Here is a 14203-nt window from a genome sequence, read left to right on the forward strand (position 1 = left end):
GTCTATAGTCTAGTCTATAGTCTAGTCTATAGTCTAGTCTATAGTCTAGTCTATAGTCTAGTCTATAGTCTAGTCTATAGTCTAGTCTAGTCTAGTCTATAGTCTAGTCTATAGTCTAGTCTATAGTCTAGTCTATAGTCTAGTCTATAGTCTAGTCTATAGTCTAGTCTATAGTCTATCTATCTAGTCTATAGTCTAGTCTATCTAGTCTATAGTCTAGTCTATAGTCTAGTCAATAGTCTAGTCTATAGTCTAGTCTATAGTCTAGTCTAGTCTATAGTCTAGTCTATAGTCTAGTCTATAGTCTAGTCTATAGTCTAGTCTATAGTCTAGTCTATAGTCTAGTCTATAGTCTAGTCTATAGTCCAGTCTATAGTCTAGTCTATAGTCTATAGACTAGTCTATAGTCTAGTCTATAGTCTAGTCTATAGTCTAGTCTATAGTCTAGTCTATAGTCTAGTCTATAGTCTAGTCTATAGTCTAGTCTATAGTCTAATCTATAGTCTAGTCTATAGTCTAGTCTATAGTCTAGTCTATAGTCTAGTCTATAGTCTAGTCTATAGTCTAGTCTATAGTCTAGTCTATAGTCTAGTCTATAATCTAGTCTATAGTCTAGTCTATAGTCTAGTCTATAGTCTAGTCTATAGTCTAGTCTATAGTCTAGTCTATAGTCTAGTCTATAGTCTAGTCTATAGTCTAGTCTATAGTCTAGTCTATAGTCTAGTCTATAGTCTAGTCTATAGTCTAGTCTATAGTCTAGTCTATAGTCTAGTCTATAGTCTAGTCTATAGTCTAGTCTATAGTCTAGTCTATAGTCTAGTCTATAGTCTAGTCTATAGTCTAGTCTATAGTCTAGTCTATAGTCTAGTCTATAGTCTAGTCTATAGTCTAGTCTATAGTCTAGTCTATAGTCTAGTCTATAGTCTAGTCTATAGTCTAGTCTATAGTCTAGTCTATAGTCTAGTCTATAGTCTAGTCTATAGTCTAGTCTATAGTCTAGTCTATAGTCTAGTCTATAGTCTAGTCTATAGTCTAGTCTATAGTCTAGTCTATCTATCTATCTATCTATCTATCTATCTATCTATCTATCTATCTATCTATCTATCTATCTATCTATCTATCTATCTATCTATCTATCTATCTATCTATCTATCTATCTATCTATCTATCTATCTATCTATCTATCTATCTATCTATCTATCTATCTATCTATCTATCTATCTATCTATCTATCTATCTATCTATCTATCTATCTATCTATCTATCTATCTATCTATCTATCTATCTATCTATCTATCTATCTATCTATCTATCTATCTATCTATCTATCTATCTATCTATCTATCTATCTATCTATCTATCTATCTGTCTATCTATCTATCTATCTATCTATCTATCTATCTATCTATCTATCTATCTATCTATCTATCTATCTATCTATCTATCTATCTATCTATCTATCTATCTGTCTATCTATCTATCTATCTTCTATCTATCTATCTATCTATCTATCTATCTATCTATCTATCTATCTATCTATCTATCTATCTATCTATCTATCTATCTATCTATCTATCTATCTATCTATCTATCTATCTATCTATCTATCTATCTACCTATCTATCTATCTATATCTATCTCTATCTATCTATCTATCTATCTATCTATCTATCTATCTATCTATCTATCTATCTATCTATCTATCTATCTATCTATCTATCTATCTATCTATCTATCTATCTATCTATCTATCTATCTATCTATGTATCTATCTATCTATCTATCTATCTATCTATCTATCTATCTATCTATCTATCTATCTATCTATCTATCTATCTATCTATCTATCTATCTATCTATCTATCTATCTATCTATCTATCTATCTATCTATCTATCTATCTATCTATCTTATCTATCTATCTATCTATCTATCTATCTATCTATCTATCTATCTATCTATCTATCTATCTATCTATCTATCTATCTATCTATCTATCTATCTATCTATCTATCTATCTATCTATCTATCTATCTATCTATCTATCTATCTATCTATCTATCTATCTATCTATCTATCTATCTATCTATCTATCTCTATCTATCTATCTATCTATCTATCTATCGAACTCTCTATCTATCGAACTCTCTATCTATCGAACTCTCTATCTATCGAACTCTCTATCTATCGAACTCTCTATCTATCGAACTCTCTATCTATCGAACTCTCTATCTATCGACCTCTCTATCTAATCGACTCTTTATCTATCGAACTCTTTATCTATCGAACTCTTTATCTATCGATTTTAATATATCGATTTTTATATATAATCTCTTTACTATCGATCTCGTTATCTATCGGTTCTTTATCTATCGATCTCGTTATCTATCGATCTCTTTAAATCGATCTCTTCACCTTCGATATCTTTATATATCGATCTCTTCATCTATCGATCTCGTTATACATCAATCTAGCAGTCTCGTTATATAGCGATCTTTTATCTATGGAGGCTGTCACTCCTCTTATATATTGATTAGTCAATTCTACTCCTGAAAGTTTCTACAGATTTGTCTATTAACCCTCGTTTATTTAATCATAAAAATGTGTAGTCTATTTTTTGGATGGGTTATTTTTGGTATGTGGTTATAATAATCAGTTTGTAAATATTTACTTACATCTCTTTCGTTATTACTAAACTGAATACTAAGATTTGGCATTGCTCTAAGTATTGCAACTAATGATTGTATTGTGTTGCTATAAACAACCGGTCTATATTGGTTGAAATCTTCAGGAGTGAACCCACTTTCGTGTATAATTTTCATTTGTTTAACAATTGTACTGTTGCCCGATTCACCAGCACCTGGAAATAAAAAGGAGATATTAGAGATAATTTAATTAATAAGATAAAATAAATCTTAAATAATAGTTTTTTTCTTTTCAAAAAAATTTTATAAAATTTAATTAATTAAATCTTATACTTTATTAAATATTAAATAATTAAACAATTAAATTTGTATTTCTTTTTTTACTAAAAAATCTCGAATTTTTTGTTTTTATTGTTGATTTGTTATTTATACTAAACATTGTTTTTGTGTTCAGTATTCTAATGGGTTTTTAAAGTGCAAAACACTTAAAATGTATCTGTGTGTGTGTGTCTGTGTGTTTGTATATGAATCTGCAAGATACTGAAAATTGTTCAACAGAAGAATGATATGAAAAAAAAAAAAAAATACAGAATCTTAAGTAGAAATCAGTGTTGTGAATAATAAACCGAGAAAAATAAAAAACATACTCGTACTACATACGTATGTACTTGTTTCTATCTTGTATATTCAACGACAAAAAACGCTATAAATTGTTGTTAAACACATTGACACACAGATACATTTTGCTAGTAGTTCACTATAACGTAAGGACAAAACAAATACGCAGATAGTCGTGGAAAAATATCCTCGAAACTAAGCAATTCACCATCGTTCACACCCTCCCACAACTGTCTAATGGAAATTCACTTATTTTGTTGGCTAAAATAAAATGTAGAATAAATGTTTGCGAAGCGTGCATGAATATTCAACAAATTGTTGCAAATCATTAGGAATATTTGCATTTTAATTTTTAGCTTTAAATTGTAAAAAGAAGAAAAACTTAAAATCCTTAATATCTAATAGCAAGTAGTATTAGTTGAGATGATTAACTAAAATTTAATTAATAGTCTAGACAGATGCGCTCATTTTTAGAAGTATTCATTAACAATTCTTAAAGTTAACAAATGGATATTATATTACGATTTAGAAGGGAGTTAATATTTAAATATTTAAAAAAAAACAACTATTTAGGGATAAGCAAATATTTAGAAATAAGAACTGAACTAAAACTTTACTAGAACTAAACTAGAACTGAACTAGAACTGAACTAGAACTGAACTAGAACTGAACTGGAACTGAACTAGAACTGAACTAGAATTGAAACTAGAACTGAACTAGAACTGAACTAGAACAGAACTAGAACTGAACTAAACTGAACTAAAACTGAACTAAAACTGAACTAAAACTGAACTAGAACTGAACTAGAACTGAACTAGAACTGAACTAGAACTGAACTAGAACTGAACTAGAACTAAACTAGAACTGAACTAGAACTGAACTAGAACTGAACTAAACTGAACACTAGAACTGAACTAGAACTGAACTAGAACTGAACTAGAACTAACTGAACTAGAACTGAACTAGAACTGAACTAGAACTGAACTAGAACTGAACTAGAACTGAACTAGAACTGAACTAGAACTGAACTAGAACTGAACTAGAACTGAACTGAACTGAACTAGAACTGAACTAGAACTGAACTAGAACTGAACTAGAACTGAACTAGAACTGAACTAGAACTGAACTAGAACTGAACTAGAACTGAACTAGAACTGAACTAGAACTGAACTAGAACTGAACTAGAACTGAACTAGAACTGAACTAGAACTGAACTAGAACTGAACTAGAACTGAACTAGAACTGAACTAGAACTGAACTAGAACTGAACTAGAACTGAACTAGAACTGAACTAGAACTGAACTAGAACTGAACTAGAACTGAACTAGAACTGAACTAGAACTGAACTAGAACTGAACTAGAACTGAACTAGAACTGAACTAGAACTGAACTAGAACTGAACTAGAACTGAACTAGAACTGAACTAGAACTGAACTAGAACTGAACTAGAACTGAACTAGAACTGAACTAGAACTGAACTAGAACTGAACTAGAACTGAACTAGAACTGAACTAGAACTGAACTAGAACTGAACTGAACTAGAACTGAACTAGAACTGAACTAGAACTGAACTAGAACTGAACTAGAACTGAACTAGAACTGAACTAGAACTGAACTAGAACTGAACTAGAACTGAACTAGAACTGAACTAGAACTGAACTAGAACTGAACTAGAACTGAACTAGAACTGAACTAGACTGAACTAGAACTGAACTAGAACTGAACTAGAACTGAACTAGAACTGAACTTGAACTGAACTAGAACTGAACTAGAACTGAACTAGAACTGAACTAGAACTGAACTAGAACTGAACTAGAATGGAACTATTTACGTTACTTAAAAACAGTAATAATTTTTCATGTTATAACGAATTACAAAAAACATTCTTTACAAAAATCCATAAAAATCTGTTTAAAAATTTTTTGTTTATAATGCAAGTGATTACAAAAACTTTAGATGGAAAAAAATCATTTCGCACTATGATTTTCCTCTTAAAACAAATATTATTATAATTATTTGTTGATATTATCGTTAGGCCGGGCAACTCTGCCTCCAGTTCTTGTGAAGCAAAAAAAAAAAAAAAAAAAAACAATAAATTTCTTTGTTTTTAATTTTCTCTCAGTAATTATGATGGGAAGAAGTGGTAGTTAGATAGATAGTTGGGATTTGCACTATGGTTTGTGTAAGTAAACTGGTCGGTTTTTAATACGAAAAAAAAAAAAAAACTACAAGAGATTTAAATTACTTGATGATGATAATAAAGATGATGCTTCTTGAGATTCTTCTTACACTTAAAAAGTCCTATTCATTGTCTGCGTAAATATGTTTTTCTTGCTGATTAACTTTCATAATGATTATCTAAAGATCTGTGTTTTATTAATAATTAGTTTATGGTTACAATAAATTAAATATTTTTTATATAAAATTTTGATGGATTGCATTCTCAGTTTTTGTTTGCTGTTTATAGAGTAAATAATTCGTCATTATAAAAATCATTAGAAATAATTAGGACATATTTGAAATATCTAATAATAAACCTTAAACATTTTTGTTTATGCCAATTCTATGGTGAATTGTATACAACAAATCAATTATTTGTTAAAAATTATATATGTTTGTATGTGTGTACTTTTAAAGAAATAACTATAAACAAATCATTAGTAATCATATATGAATATAATATTGAAAGTATAAGAAAATTTTGAAAACAAAATATTCCATTAAACAGTGAAATAAATAAATTCACGTTTTTATTTTATAAAATCCAAATAATTTATTATGGACTAAATCAATAATACACTAGGAGAAAAAGATCAGGTCCAAACAGGACTTAGTAACTCTAAAAAATAGCGAAAGCCAAGAGTTCAGAAAAATAAACTGAATTTAACCACCGAAATTTCACTAAAATTCCCTTATTTCACTAGATCCGAATCGTAGACCAGACTATGACTATGGACAAGACTAGAGAATAGACTATAGGCTACACTATTGACTAGATTGTAAATTAGACTACAGACTAGACTATAGACTAGACTATAGACTAGACTATAGACTAGACTATAGACTGGACTATAGACTGGACTATAGACTAGACTATAGACTAGACTATAGACTAGACTATAGACTGGACTATAGACTGGACTATAGACTAGACTAAGACTAGACTATAGAACCTAGACTGACTAGGCTAGACTATAGCTAGACTATAGACTAGACTATAGACTAGACTATAGACTAGACTATAGACTAGACTATAGACTAGACTCCAGACTATAGACTAGACTATAGACTAGACTATAGACTAGACTATAGACTAGACTATAGACTAGACTATAGACTAGACTATAGACTAGACTATAGACTAGACTATAGACTAGACTATAGACTAGACTATAGACTAGACTATAGACTAGCTATAGACTAGACTATAGACTAGACTATAGACTAGACTATAGACTAGACTATAGACTAGACTATAGACTAGACTATAGACTAGACTATAGACTAGACTATAGACTAGACTATAGACTAGGACTATAGGCTAGACTATAGACTAGACTATAGACGAGACTATAGGCTAGACTATAGGACTATAGATAGACATAGACTAGACTATAGACTAGACTATAGACTAGACTATAGCTAGACTATAGACTAGACTATAGACTAGACTATAGACTAGACTATAGCTAGACTATAGACTAGACTATAGACTAGACTATAGACTAGACTATAGGACTAGACTATAGACTAGACTATAGACTAGACTATACTAGACTATAGACTAGACTATAGACTAGACTTAGACTAGACTACTAGACTATAGACTAGACTATAGACTAGACTATAGAGCTAGACTATAGACTAGACTTAGACTAGACTAGACTATACTATACTAGACTATAGACTAGACTATAACTAGACTATAGACTAGACTAAGACTAGACTATAGACTAGGACTATAGAACTAGACTATAGACTAGACTATAGACTAGACTATAGACTAGACTATAGACTAGACTATAGACTAGACTATAGACTAGACTATAGACTAGACTATAGACTAGACTAGACTAGACTATAGACTAGACTATAGACTAGACTATAGACTAGACTATAGACTAGACTATAGACTAGACTATAGACTAGACTATAGACTAGACTATAGACTAGACTATACTAGACTAGACTATAGACTAGACTAGACTATAGTCTATTATATTTCACTAAAAATTACAAATTTTATAAAAATAAGGAAAAATCACTAAAATCCTATATTTCACAAAAAATCCAATATTTTACTAAAAATTCAAAATTTCTCAAAAAATTTGATATTTCAGCCAAAATCTAATATTGTACTAAAAATTCGATATTTGTTTAAAAATCCAATTTTTCACATAAAATCCAAAATTTCACAAAAAAATAGTTTTTTTTAAATTCGAGTTATTTTACTAAAAATCCAATATTTCACTAAAAACCCGATATTTTCACTAAAAATTCGTTATATCACCCAAAATCCAATATTTCACTAAAATTTCAATATTTCAAGAAAAAATCCAAAATTTTTCTGTTTTACCGAAAATCAAATTAGGTATTCATTTTAATTTTGTATTAAAAACTTTCTTTTGTATTCGTTCAAGTCATTGATCTATTTAAACTTTTTTTATTTTGTATGCTTTGGATTTTTCTTGCAGTGCAAAATATATTCAATATATTTTTTTTCGTTTTAGTTTTCATTTTAATATAAACAATCAGAAAAACTCAAAAATCAAATTCTGGAAAGGTGGGGGCAAAGTTGAAGTCCAAAAAAAAGTTAGGCATTAGCAAATTCTAAATACCCTGCAATGTCAAATCAAATCATAACAAATGTTAATGCAAATGACATTCAAATGTAATAATTTTTAATTGACTTTTCTCTCATTTACAAATGAAAACGACAAAGTTCAATTATAAGTCAATGTGATTTTTATTTAAATTGTCTAGAATTTTTTACTTAAATATTTAAATTGACAGTTAAAGTGTGACAGATAAACTAAGTAACAAAATTTCAAATTTGAAAATTTTTTAAGATTTTTAAAATTTTTTTAAAAATCCATTGAATTTAAATTTCTCGTGTAGTGTTTCTTTAGAAAAAAACCCAAAATATAAGAGTTTAAATAAAGTACATTTGAAAATATGAAAAACAACAAAATTTTCAATAATTATTCGACCATAAAAATGAAAATGTTTTTTTTTTTTAATAAATCGCAATTTCTTCGTTCGAATTGTTTATTTTTCTATTTTAATAAACAAATAATTGAGGTATTATTTTTGCCATTACTTTTCCAAAAAATATATATATTTTTCTCTTAAACACATTTTATTGATAGCACAATTGTAACACACTTTTCATAAATTATAATGAGCTTAAAGTAAAGCTATACAAAAAAAAAACAAATATTTTTTCAATATTAAACATTACAAAAAGAAACGCTACAATATGATTCCACACAAATGCTATAAATGGGCTATAAAAACTACAGCATTGGAGTGTGGGTAGATGTGGAAATTTTGAAAAGTTTTCCCTTTATATAAAAGTTAATTTCTTAATAAAAACAAATAACAAGTTCACTAGGACATTGGAAAAATACTTTCCGAAGAAATTTGTATTTAGTTTTTTTCGTAAAATAAACTTTTTAATCTGATTTGATTAGAGAAACAAATACTTAATGTAGACGTTTTGCGTGATGTCCAGCGAGAAATCTGAGTCACAATTTAACAATGAATTCGCATCTGTATATTAAAATAAACTTAATATTTTTAACTTATAATCTGAGTATTACCAAAAAACTATTAAGAAACTCTGGCTATAGACGAATCTATAAATGATGCTTTCCACGAGACTTTTAAAAAATCTAAACACATCTATACATGTCTATAGATGAGACTATAAACTATTGAAAGTCTGTATACAAGACTGTAGTCGAGTGAGTAGAAGAGATTATAGTTCTAGTTCAGTTTTAGTTCAGTTCAAGTTCAGTTCTAGTTAGTTCTAGTTCAGTTCTAGTCAGTTCTAGTTCAGGTCTAGTTCAGTTCTAGTTCAGTTCTAGTTCAGTTCTAGTTCAGTTCTAGTTCAGTTCTAGTTCAGTTCTAGTTCAGTTCTAGTTCAGTTCTAGTTCGTTCTAGTTCAGTTTAGTTCAGTTCTAGTTCAGTTAGTTCAGTTCTAGTCAGTTCTAGTTCAGTTCTAGTTCAGTTCTAGTTCAGTTCTAGTTCAGTTCTAGTCAGTTCTAGTTCAGTTCTAGTTCAGTTCTAGTTCAGTCAGTTCTAGTTCAGTTCTAGTTCAGTTCTAGTTCAGTTCTAGTTCAGTTCTAGTTCAGTTCTAGTTCAGTTCTAGTTCAGTTCTAGTTCAGTTCTAGTTCAGTTCTAGTTCAGTTCTAGTTCAGTTCTAGTTCAGTTCTAGTTCAGTTCTAGTTCAGTTCTAGTTCAGTTCTAGTTCAGTTCTAGTTCAGTTCTAGTTCAGTTCTAGTTCAGTTCTAGTTCAGTTCTAGTTCAGTTCTAGTTCAGTTCTAGTTCAGTTCTAGTTCAGTTCTAGTTCAGTTCTAGTTCAGTTCTAGTTCAGTTCTAGTTCAGTTCTAGTTCAGTTCTAGTTCAGTTCTAGTTCAGTTCTAGTTCAGTTCTAGTTCAGTTCTAGTTCAGTTCTAGTTCAGTTCTAGTTCAGTTCTAGTTCAGTTCTAGTTCAGTTCTAGTTCAGTTCTAGTTCAGTTCTAGTTCAGTTCTAGTTCAGTTCTAGTTCAGTTCTAGTTCTAGTTCTAGTTCAGTTCTAGTTCTAGTTCAGTTCTAGTTCAGTTCTAGTTTCTAGTTCTAGTTCAGTTCTAGTTCAGTTCTAGTTCAGTTCTAGTTCAGTTCTAGTTCAGTTCTAGTTCAGTTCTAGTTCAGTTCTAGTTCAGTTCTAGTTCAGTTCTAGTTCAGTTCTAGTTCAGTTCTAGTTCAGTTCTAGTTCAGTTCTAGTTCAGTTCTAGTTCAGTTCTAGTTCAGTTCTAGCTCAGTTCTAGCTCAGTTCTAGCTCAGTTCTAGTTCAGTTCTAGTTCAGCTCTAGTTCAGTTCTAGTTCAGTTCTAGTTCAGTTCTAGTTCAGTTCTAGTTCAGTTCTAGTTCAGTTCTAGTTCAGTTCTAGTTCAGTTCTAGTTCAGTTCTAGTTCAGTTCTAGTTCAGTTCTAGTTCAGTTCTAGTTCAGTTCTAGTTCAGTTCTAGTTCAGTTCTAGTTCAGTTCTAGTTCTGTTCTAGTTCTGTTCTATTTCTGTTCTAGTTCAGTTCTAGTTCAGTTCTAATTAAATTCTATTTCAGTACTATTTTAGTTCTAGTTCTGTTCTAGTTCTGTTCTAGTTCTGTTCTAGTTCTGTTCTAGTTCTGTTCTAGTTCTGTTCTATTTCTGTTCTAGTTCAGTTCTAGTTCAGTTCTAATTAAATTCTATTTCAGTACTATTTTAGTTCTAGTTCTGTTCTAGTTCTGTTCTAGTTCTGTTCCAGTTCTGTTCTAGTTCTGTTCTAGTTCTGTTCTAGTTCTGTTCTAGTTCTGTTCTAGTTCTGTTCTAGTTCTGTTCTAGTTCTGTTCTAGTTCTGTTCTAGTTCTGTTCTAGTTCTGTTCTAGTTCTGTTCTATTTCTGTTCTAGTTATGTTCTAGTTCTGTTCTAGTTATGTTTTAGTTATGTTCTAGTTATGTTCTAGTTATGTTCTAGTTATGTTCTAGTTCTGTTCTAGTTCTGTTTTAGTTCTGTTCTAGTTCTGTTCTAGTTCTGTTCTAGTTCTGTTCTAGTTCTGTTCTAGTTTCGTTCTAGTTCTGTTCTAGTTCTGTTCTAGTTCTGTTCTAGTTCTGTTCTAGTTCTGTTCTAGTTCTGTTCTAGTTCTGTTCTAGTTCTGTTCTAGTTCTGTTCTAGTTCTGTTCTAGTTCTGTTCTAGTTCTGTTCTAGTTCTGTTCTAGTTCTGTTCTAGTTCTGTTCTAGTTCTGTTCTAGTTCTGTTCTAGTTCTGTTCTAGTTCTGTTCTAGTTCTGTTCTAGTTCTGTTCTAGTTCTGTTCTAGTTCTGTTCTAGTTCTGTTCTAGTTCTGTTCTAGTTCTGTTCTAGTTCTGTTCTAGTTCTGTTCAAGTTCTGTTCTAGTTCTGTTCTAGTTCTGTTCTAGATCTGTTCTAGTTCTAGTTCTGTTCTATTCTGCATGGTACTAACAAAATTCATTACAAGTAATGATAATATAATATTAAATTTCAAATCCTCTCAATTAAAAAATAACTCAAACAAGAAAAAATAAACTTAATTTATGAGACCAAGAACTCTTTACTCTGTAAAAAATATGTCTACAGATACCCTTTTAGATTTTTAATTTTATAGCAGAAATTAAGTTGTTAAAACTAAATTATTCTTAAACAAGCAGCATAAAAAAAGTAAAACTCATTATATTTTAACAAACAAAACCCAGACTAACAAAATATTTGAAGTGAATTAAAAAGAATCCTTTTAAGTTAAACAGAAGATGAAAAAACTTAAATATTACAACAACTGCTGACAAGCGACACAAATATTGAGACACACATAAAGACCTACATTTTCCCTACTACATACTCACATAATACCTTCACATCCTTTTTATACAATAGAGAGAGAATACACAAACAAAAAAAGGACAACGGAGAAAAACTCACCAAGCAAAAGAAGTTTAATATCCTTTGCTGCCTGAATGCCATCTTCTTTTAGATTTCGTTCAATCAAACGACTTCTAGCGGCTGCGGCCCTCTCCTCAGCACTCTGTGCGCAGCCCATGGTGCGTATTGCTTCGACACAAAACGTTTTGAAGGTCGTTTATATCGGCCACAATTGGCCGAATACGGTGACACACGAAAAAACAAAGTATTTTTTTTTATTCAGAAAACAAATGTGTGAATGTGAAATAAACACAAACAACTATAATACGTATACTTTGAGATGTACGAGGTACTTTTTGTAAGTTTTTTTTTTTCGTTCTCTGTTTTTTAAACAACACCAAAGCAGGGGAGTGTAAATTAATAATGTTGTTGTTGTTGTTTTAGCACTTTATTAACAAAACTAAAATTATTATTTCAAAATTAAGTTGCAGTTTTAATATTTTTTGTTAAATAAATAAACACAACTTGTATAAGAAGACTTTTACTTAGATACTCTCTGGTTTATTTACACTCTCATTCTCTTAAATGTTTTTTTTTTGTAGTTGTAGTAGTTTTGTTTCCTATTTCCGTTGTAAATTTTGTGTAACTTTTTGTTTTAAGTATTTTCTTAGTTTTGTTGGTAAATTTTTTTAAATTTTTTATTATTTAATATCAAAACACTTGTGGAGTATTTTATTTATTTTATTGTTTTTTGTAAAGAATTTTACAATTTCTTATTAACATGTTTTTGTGACTTTTGGAATTTCTAAAATTTTTTTTGTTAAAAATATGTTTTAATTATAAAATGAACTTTATTTTAAACTTTTCTTTTTGTTTCTAATTAAATTTAGAGCGAATCCTTAAAAATGTGTAAAAAAAATTTGTTTCGTTTACATGAAAAGAATTTTAAATTAATCTTAATAAAAGTTGTTTACAATAAATTATTAATTTGTCATAGTAACTTATTAATATTTTAGCAAATACCTTCGACAAATATTTTGTAATTAAAATTGTTTTCCCCATCATAAACAAAATCTGTCCCACAAATACCAAAGATTAATTAAAAACTTTTGCCTAGTTAAGTTTCCTATTTCCTTTTGTCCTTAGTGGTCTAGTATGATAGCACGCACATTTCCCCTACGCACACAAACACATAAACTCATACACTATTAGAAAAGCAGAAATATTAATGTGCCCGGCCGTTATAAGGGACGGACTTCTTAACTTTGTGTTACTCATAGCGTAGCTGTAGTTGTTTTAAGGTGGATTGATTGTATACTGGACATATCGGATGAACATCAGACGTTGTTGATCACATATGGTAAACACGACATTGTCGAGAAGTGTAAGACACAGATCCCTAATAGAAGATCGTGATCGAACAGAACATAAGATCAAATTCCTGCAGGATTCTGTTTTTTTATAGATCGCTAGAGAAAACCCAGAATTATCGAAAAATTGTGATACATTGATTCCAGAAAAGAGAATGTGGACAAGCGGATCATTAGAGCAAACCCCTGCAGGAATATATTCTTACACAGATGTTGGACTAGCACCAGATGTTGTTAGACATTGGTCCCACATAGAAGATCGTGATCAAACAAAACATTAGAGATGGAAGAAAACCCAGAAATTATTGGAAATTGTAAGACATTGATCACAGATAGGAAATCATGATCCAACAGAACATTGGAACTGTTGCGGGAATCTGTTGTTAAACGAATGGCTCTAAAGTGGGAGAAACCCTGGAAACGAAATATTACAGCAATAGCTTTCAAGCAGAAGATCGTGCTTACGGGTAATATCTAAAATGGGTTTGATTCGGCAACCAGATAGTAATTAGAGCTATACCAGGTGATAAGGTGATAATCTAAGATAGTATTGGACTGTAAAAGTGTCATTAGAGATTGGACGATTATACACAAATACCAAATGTGTCCGATCGCATAACGGAAACATAAATTATCGAGAACTTTAAGATATTCGTTCCAGATATGAAATCGTGCGGTAAGCGCAACACTTGAAACCCAGAAACCGAATATAATCCAGAAATCTACCCAAACACAACATTAACTTCCAGGCAGGAGTCCATGTTAACGGGGAATAGCTTGTATCGAATATGAAGCCAACAGAGCTTAACATATTTTTCGATTACCAGAAGGCAATTCGGGCGATATCAGCTGATAAGGCCCTTAGAGCGCATTGCACTTAAATAATGGTAAACTCTGCAACATAAGGTTTCCAGGCCGCTCGGGAATAATCGCTAATGAAAGATCGAATGTAATTGCTAAA

At 30.3% G+C, this 14203-nt stretch overlaps 1 protein-coding gene across 1 annotated transcript in view; it reads right to left on the reverse strand.

The window, feature by feature from the left end:
• Nucleotides 1–2584: 2584 nt before the first annotated feature.
• Nucleotides 2585–14203, reverse strand: part of LOC119612944 (guanine nucleotide-binding protein G(o) subunit alpha-like) — a 49893-nt gene continuing 38274 nt past the window's right edge. The window contains exon 3 of the mRNA XM_037968835.1: nucleotides 2585–2859. Within this exon, the coding sequence (XP_037824763.1) occupies nucleotides 2585–2859 (275 nt within the window). The remainder of the gene's footprint in view (nucleotides 2860–14203) is intronic.

The sequence above is a fragment of the Lucilia sericata genome, unplaced genomic scaffold (assembly GCF_015586225.1).
Source record: "Lucilia sericata isolate MDLA Ls3-8-SP2 unplaced genomic scaffold, ASM1558622v1 Contig001882F_arrow, whole genome shotgun sequence".
NCBI classification, from domain to species: Eukaryota; Metazoa; Arthropoda; class Insecta; order Diptera; family Calliphoridae; genus Lucilia; species Lucilia sericata.